At 39.1% G+C, this 7,984-nt stretch overlaps 1 protein-coding gene across 1 annotated transcript in view; it reads left to right on the top strand.

The window, feature by feature from the left end:
• The first annotated feature begins 3,897 nt into the window (after positions 1–3,897).
• The window catches only part of CSTF3 (cleavage stimulation factor subunit 3), a 68,375-nt gene continuing 64,288 nt past the window's right edge, over positions 3,898–7,984 (top strand). The window contains exon 1 of the mRNA XM_055549275.1: positions 3,898–4,144. Coding sequence (XP_055405250.1) covers positions 4,118–4,144 — 27 coding nt within the window. The 5' untranslated portion in view covers positions 3,898–4,117. The remainder of the gene's footprint in view (positions 4,145–7,984) is intronic.

Here is a 7,984-nt window from a genome sequence, read left to right as displayed (position 1 = left end):
TGGAAGTTTCAGGATTTTTTAAAAGAATATTTTCAATCCACAGTTGGTTAACTCTAAGGATGCAGAATCCACAGATATGGAAGATTGACTGTATACATACATGTGTGTATATATGTGTGTGTTAAGTCGCTTCAGTCATGTCCACCTCTCTGCGATGCTATGGACTGTAGCTCACTAGACTTCTCTGTCCATGGAATTTTCCAGGCAAGCATACTGCAGTGGGTTGCCATCCGCCTCTCCAGGGGATCTTCATGTATATATATATATATATATATATATATATATATATATATACACACACACATACATACATACACTATTTTTGTATTGTTTCTTCGCTTTACAATATCATGGATGTTTCTGTCAGTAACTGTACCTTAGCATCAGTTTACCAGCTACATGATATTCCATTGTAGAGACGTCTTATGATGTAGAGTAGTCTCTGCCTCCCCTTCCCCACCCCATCCAGTTTCAGTTACCTGTAATCAATCTTGGTCTGAATAAATATTAAATGGAAAATTCCAAAAAGAATTCTTGAGTTTTAAGTCGTGCATCATTCTGAGCAGCATGATGAAATTTGGTGCCACTTAGCCCTCCCTTTTTGTTATCAGATTGACTGAGGGGGTATCTCAGTACTTGTGTTCAGTTAACCCTTATTTTACTTAAGAATGGCCCCCAAAAGCAAGAGTAGTGAGGCTGGCAATTTGCATATGCCAGAAGAAGTTGTAATGTGCTTTCTTTAAATGAAAATGTGAAAGTTCTTGCCTTATTAAAGGAAGGAAAAATATTGTGTGCTGAGGTTGCTAAGATCCATGGTAAGAACAAATCCTGTATCTGTGAAATTGTGAAGAAGAAAAAATAAATTCATTCTACTTTTACTGTTGTACCTCAAACTGCAAAGTTTATGGCCACAGTATGTGATAGGTGCTTAGTTGAGGTGGAAAAGGCATTTACTTTGTACAAGCATATATTCTGAAAGAGAATAAGCGCACAAGTGGGTGAATGAATGCAATTCATATAACATTTATCACGGTGTTATGATTGCTTTATTATTCTTAATCTTTTATTATTCATAATTTATAAATTAAACTATGATAACATAGATATACTTGTACAGGAAAAAATAGAATATATAGGGTTTGCTACTATCCAGTTTCAGGTATCTACTAGGGGTCTTGGAACATAGGATAATGGAGATATAGAAGATAAAAGAGACAGAGAGTTTATCATAGAAAACTAGTCCTCTACAGCTGGATGGTGCAGAAATATCTCTAATACACACCCTGTGCTCATGTGTTTACTCTGAAGAGTTAGAGTTCAGGCTGTGGAAAGGGCAGATGTGGAAACAAGAGCAGAGGCAGAGGAGACTGAAAAGAACAAGGAGTGTATGAGAAAGGCTGAATATTTTACTTTGGGCCATACGGCACCATAGCCAAGAGCATGGAATAAGTCTTATGATGATCTGTGAATGGGAAAGAGTTCCGAAGACTTGCTCTCACTTAATCCTGGACTATGTCAAGTACAGTTCCAAGCACTTTATCATGTATAACTTATTGGAATTACAGGTACTAGGAATCCCCTGATGGTCCAGCAGTTAGGACTCCATGCTTTCACTTCCAAGGGCTCAGGTTCCATCCCTGGTCAGGGAACTAAGATCCACATGCCCTTCCGTCTAAAAAACAAAAAAAAATGCAGGTATTATTGTTATTCCTATTTGTAGGCAAGGAAACTGAGGGACAGAGATGTTTTATTGACCATGGTCACTCACCAAGATTACCCATCTAGCAAGAGATGAAACCAGGATTCACATTAATGCAGTCTTTTGGACTCTGTGGGAGAAGGCGAGGGTGGGATAATTTGAGAGAATAGCATTGAAACATGTATATTATCATATGCAAAACAGATCACTAGTGCAGGTTCGATGCATGAGACAAGGTGCTCAGGGCTGGTGCACTGGAATGACGCTGAGGGATGGGATGGGGAGGCGGGAGAGGGGTTTAGGATGGGGAACACATGTACACCCATGTCTGATTCATGTCAATGTATGGCAAAACCAACTACAATATTGTAAAGTAATTAGCCTCCAATTAAAGTAAATTAATTAAAAAAATTAATGCAGTCTAGCTCCAGTTGTTGTTGTTCAGCCACTAAGTCATGTTCGACTCTTTGTGATCCCATGAACTGCAGCACCAGGCTTCTCTATCCATCATTATCTCCCCAAGTTTGCTCAAACTCATGTCCACTGAGTCAGTAATGCCATCCAACCATCTCAACCTCTGTTGGCCCCTTTTCCTCTTGCCCTTAAATTTTCCCAGGATCAGGGTCTTTTCCAATGAATCAGCTTTTCGCATCAGGTGGCCACAGTATTGGAGCCTTAGCTTCAGCATCAGTTCTTCCAATGAATATTCAAGGTTGATTTCCTTTAGAATTGATTGGTTTGATCTCCTTGCTATACAAGGGACTATCAAGAGTATTCTCCAGCACCACAGTTTGAAAGCATCAATTCTTCTGCGCTCAGCCTTCTTTATGGTCCAACTCTCACATCCATACACAACTACCAGAAAAGCCATAGCTTTGACTATATGGACCTTTGTTGACAAAGTCATGTCTCTGCTTTTTAATACACTGTCTAGGTTTGTCATAGCTATTCTTCCAAGGAGCAAGTGTCTTTTAATTTCATGACTGTAGTCACCATCTTCAGTGATTTTGATACCCAACAAAATGAAATCTGATAGTTTGCACATTTTCCCCTTCTATTTGCCATGAAGTGATGGGACTGTATGTCATGATCCTAGACTTTCAAATGTTGAGTTTTAAGCCAGCTTTTTCACTCTCTTTCACCTTCATCAAGAGGCTCTTTAGTTCCTCCTCACTTTCTACCATTAAAGTGGTATCATGTGCATATCTGAGGTTGTTGATATTTTTCCCAGCAATCTTGATTCCAGCTTGTGATTCATCCAGCCCAGCATTTTGCAAGATGGCATTTCACAAGATGTATTCACGCTCTGGGAGATGGTGAAAGACGGGGAAGCCTGGCATGATGTAGTCCATGGGGTCGCAAAGAGAACACGACTGAGTGACTGAACAACACTTTGCACAGATGGCAACCCACTCCAGTACTCTTGCCCGGAAAATCCCATGGACGGTAGAGCCTGGTAGGCTGCAGTCCATGGGATTGCTAAGAGTCGGACACAACTGAGCTACTTCACTTTAAATAAACAGGGTGACAGTATATAGCCTTGATGTACTCCTTTCCGAATTCTGAACCAATCAGTTGTTCCATGTCTGGTTCTAGAGCCTCACTGCTATTAACCAAAAACCATGATGGGGTGGCAAGCTTAAATCCAGCCCTTACAGACTTCAAATCTTTGACACATGAGTAATGCATAAATAAACATTGGCTTGATCTGTTCCCCTCATACCGGGAAAAGTGTGAAGCACCTTAGCTGAGACCATAGAAAACTCTATAGATTCATGATCTCTAAAATATCGACTCATTGGACATGAGTTTGAACAAGCTCCGGGTGACAGTGAAGGACAGGGAAGCCTGGCTTGCTGCAGTACACAGGGTCGCAAAGAATCGGACACGACTGAGCGACGGAACAACAAGAAATTTAACACTAAGCACTGATCCATAAGATGGCCAGTTTGCCTGAACAGAACCGATTTCAGGCTTTAACAGTTAAGAGCTCGGCTCCGCAGGTTGATAATTAAATTGCAAAAGGCGTAGAAGCCTCCAAGAGAAACAGTTTCCCGCCTTCCAGCCGCTTGCCGCTCTCTCGAGAAGAGCCTCGCTAGTGCAGAGCTGTGACGTCAGTACAGGCACTAGGCCCGCCCCCTGGGGTCTTTCTGCTTCTGCGCGGTTGAGTAACCTAGGAGTTTGCGCTCTTAGCTCTGCCTACTGCCCCGGAAGTTAATGCAGAAGCCACACCCCCTACTCGGCCGGCCGGGACGGAGCCATTTTAATTCATATCTGAGTGGGCGGTGGCGATTCGTGTTGGCCGTCTGGCTCCGCAGGGCAGGGGGCAACTTTACTGGCTTGGGGTGGTTTTTAGTTTAATTTTTCTTTTCTAGCTTGGCATCGCGGGCCAGTTCGTAATTCTAATCGGCTGAGGCCATGTCAGGAGACGGAGCCACGGAGCAGGTGAGGAAGGAGAGTGGTGGGGCCTCGTGGCGACCTCTTCTCTCCACGTCTCTGTTCGTCCGAGTACTCCAGCCATATTCGCTTGAGGAAGGAAGGAATCAGGGGTTTAGTGAATCCCAAGGGCTGGGTACAGAAGTACGGTGGGAATGGGGAGCGAGATCTGACTGAGATTTGAAACTCTTTTGGCTTCTCTGTCTTAGGGGTTAATATGAACAAATATTTGATTTAGACAATAGCTGGGAAACTACTTCGTCCTGTTTAGGTTTATGGGACTTAGCCGGTGAGATTCTTTACTTTAATACCATTTTGGTGTTTAGGGGTTAGGAATTGATTATTTTAACGTGTACTCGCTGTTTTCGAAAAACTTGACAGTGTTCTTTCTCTCCAGCCGTCTTTCCGATATACACTGTACCCAGAAACTGGTTACTAGTTTGAGAAATAATTTGAGATGAAACTGATCTGAAGAAATAGATTCTCGCCAGAGCGAATGAGGGAGGAAGCAGTATAGGAGTAGAGGATCGTTATGCCAAGTTGGGAATTTTGTGGCTTTCTCCCGCTCCCTCCCGTAGTATTTAATTTTCGTTTTTCCAACGACACAGATAATTGTAGAGTTTGATAAATCCGAAATGAGAAGTTCGATATGGACACTGTAAATAAAAACAGCTGTTTTAGTACTGGATATGTGACATATAAGTATTACAAAATTCAGGGTTTTTGTTAAATGATTTTTTCCTTTTGCTTTTTATTCAGAATTTTGTAGGATAGTCTTTACCTTTTAGTTTGAAAGAGGAAACTGATATTTTATGAAAGATGTCAAATTTTTTTTTTTCGATTTATGTTTAGTATGTTTAGGTAAATGGTTTTTAAAATGGAGGCTAGATAGACTGCAGATTTCAAGTTCGAGTTCCTGAAATTTCCCATTGCCATAGCAACGAAATACACTTACGTTTCCGTTTTTCAAGTGCCCGGCTTGTGGAGTGGGAAGTGTTCTTGGAGGTTGACAGAGATGAGGCAAAATTGGAATGTTTCTATTGAAGAGAATAGAGTGACTATAAATTGTATTGTCGTTAAAGTTTTGATAAACTGAATTTTGTGTTTGCTCGTCGACAAATTTCTGTCCTGAAATTTTCAGTATTTACATTTTACATCCTGTTAGAATGCCCCAGATTTGCAGTCCTTAAATTGTTACGTCACATGTGTTTACATATACTACCCTCTTTCTGGGTTCATGTTTTGTCACCTGCAAGTGGAGGAGGAGTAATGTACTAAGGTTTTCATTGAAAGTTTCACGAATTCATTGTTAATTCTTAAATTTATCTAAAATTGTAAACACACTGAAATGGTGCCATGACCTTTTCAACTCAGAACTGTGGTGTTTTAAGTGGGAGAGAAAGTGGTAATTTTTTGAAAAAAGTTTCACCCATTAGTTTTATGTGCCAAGTTTAGGACATAAAAGTGCAGTGAATGCCTATAGTACAGGTCTTCACCTAGAATCGACAGTTGTTGAGTGTTTGGCATATTTGCTTTATATCTTGTACATGTTTATTTGAAAGTAAGTCAACACATATTCAGCCCCCCTTATTTCAGCTTCTCTTATACAGTATAAAGACCTAATGCTATTTTATAACCATTATACCATTTCCCATCTAAGAAAATTAATAGTAATACCGTATCACTTCTAAAAATTAGTTCATATTCAAATTTCCTCAGTTTTCCAGAAGGCAGTGTGATTCAGAGGGTTTTATTATTTTAAAAATTAGAATGTATAATGTAGGTTATTTGCATCATTTGATGTCTCTTGAATAGTCCCTCTATTTTTTGTCCCCTAGGATAATTATTGTCTATTCGAAGAATCCAGAACAGTTCTCTCGTAGAACTTCTCATTTTCTGTCTGGATTTATTTGATGTGTGTGAGGTATCATTTAACTTGTTCTTTCATCTTCTGTATTTCCTGGAAAGTAACAGTTATGTCTAAACTCAGAGCTTTGATAATATTCAGGTTAAATATTTTTGTGTATAATACAGCATCGCATCAAAAAGCACTTCATGCTAGGTTATTCCTCTGTCAGCAATGGTTTAAGTTTGTTCACTTGGTTAGGGTAATGACTGCTGGGTCTTTTCATTGTAAAGGATTATTTCCCCCTTTGCAGTTAGTAATCTGTGGGTCGATAACTGTGTTCCTCAATAACCTTTTATCTAGTTAATTTATTGTCAATTGATAATCCTTGAATAAATAAGTTATTTCCTTGGAAATGGCAAATTGTGATTTTTTAAAAAAAATTCTATTCTGTCTCGACTTACTGGCTCATACTTTTCCTCAAAGAAGAAATTCCTGTTTTCTTTTCCCCTCCTTTTAAAAGATTGAATATTGTTGTGGATTTATGGTGTTTTCTGAATTTACTATGTTAAATTCAGCTATAGCTTTTTTTTTTTTTATGCTTAACTTGTCCTAACTTTTATGGTGCTTCCTGTATCCTATATATTTTTTCCATCAGTCTGTAAGACATTTTTTGACATCTGATGACCAACAAAGAATTATCTTCATATAATCTTTTGAATTTTTTTAAAGATACATTTCAAACATGCAAGAAAAAAAGAATAGTATATGATGCTTCTATTACAGAGCTTTGTCACAGCTAAACCTGTTTTCTCCATACTTTCACTTACTCTTCCCACCTCCATTTGTTGTTGTTATTTAGTCAATAAGTCATGTCTGACTCTTTTGCAATCCCATAGATTGTAGCCTGCCACTCTTCTCTGTCCTTGGGATTTCCCAGGCAAGAAGACTGGAGTGAGTTGCCATTTCCTTATCCTGGGGATCTTCCCAACCCAGGGATCGAAACCGCCTTTCCTACTTGGCAGGTAGATTCTTTACCACTGAGCCACCTGGGAAGCCCCCCACCTCCATTACTTTGAAGCAAATCCCAGATGTGATATTATTCAACTTTTAACTGGAACAGTGGTTAAACAATACCTTGAAGGGTCACATGATCAAAAATATGAATCAGCTAGCTTGCTTGATGTGTAAGGCATCAGTCAATGAAAATTTAGGGGAAAATTGAGTGATGATGGACAAGGGGGGAAAAAAGACTAAACAAAACTTGAAGAATAATGAGAAAAAGATCAAAACCACTCTGAATGGTGGATTTGCTTTGGAAAGATGCCAAGGGGTTTCCCTCCTTTGAGATATGAATTGTAGATTTCTTTTAGCTGTTTAGCATCGAAACTCAAAAAAATGATAATTTGTTCAGTAAACCTGATAATATTTTAGATTTGTTATTCAAAAATATAGATGGTCATTTCTTGGTACTGAATCTCTGGATTTGTGCTCTGTGAAAGAGGGAAATGATTGTAGACAAGCAAAATCAAGAGTGAGGTTTACTTGTGTGTAGTTTTTTTTTTAACTCTTGTAAGGATGTTCTATTTTACATTTAGAGTGCTGTTTAAATTACTTTGCAGTGTTGGTGGGTATTCTGGAGCCTCGTGTTTACTGTTTTTGCCAGTTTAGTCATGACAGAACCACATGCATATAGATTTCCCCCCTGACAAAAGCACATCTGGTTCCCCTGTGGGATTATGGCTCTATTTTTATCTTGTACATTTTTTTCTAACTGCTTGATTCAGCTTTTGATCTCATTCTTCACACCATTTTACCTTGTGCGCCACCTCTACAGCATTTAATAGGCTATTTCGAGTTCGTTCACTGAGTTTTGAATTGAAAGGGCTGCCTTATTCACCTTAAAAACCTAGATCACTGTTTTGGTAATTAAAGGTGAAATGGATAAATTTTTGCACTCAAGCCATATGCTATATGTTACAAAATTTTATAGAATTGTATCT

This window comes from Bubalus kerabau, chromosome 15 (genome assembly GCF_029407905.1).
Source record: "Bubalus kerabau isolate K-KA32 ecotype Philippines breed swamp buffalo chromosome 15, PCC_UOA_SB_1v2, whole genome shotgun sequence".
In the NCBI taxonomy this organism is placed as follows: Eukaryota; Metazoa; Chordata; class Mammalia; order Artiodactyla; family Bovidae; genus Bubalus; species Bubalus kerabau.
Note: the sequence above shows the minus strand (reverse complement) of the source record. Positions and strands in the feature narration are given on the sequence as shown.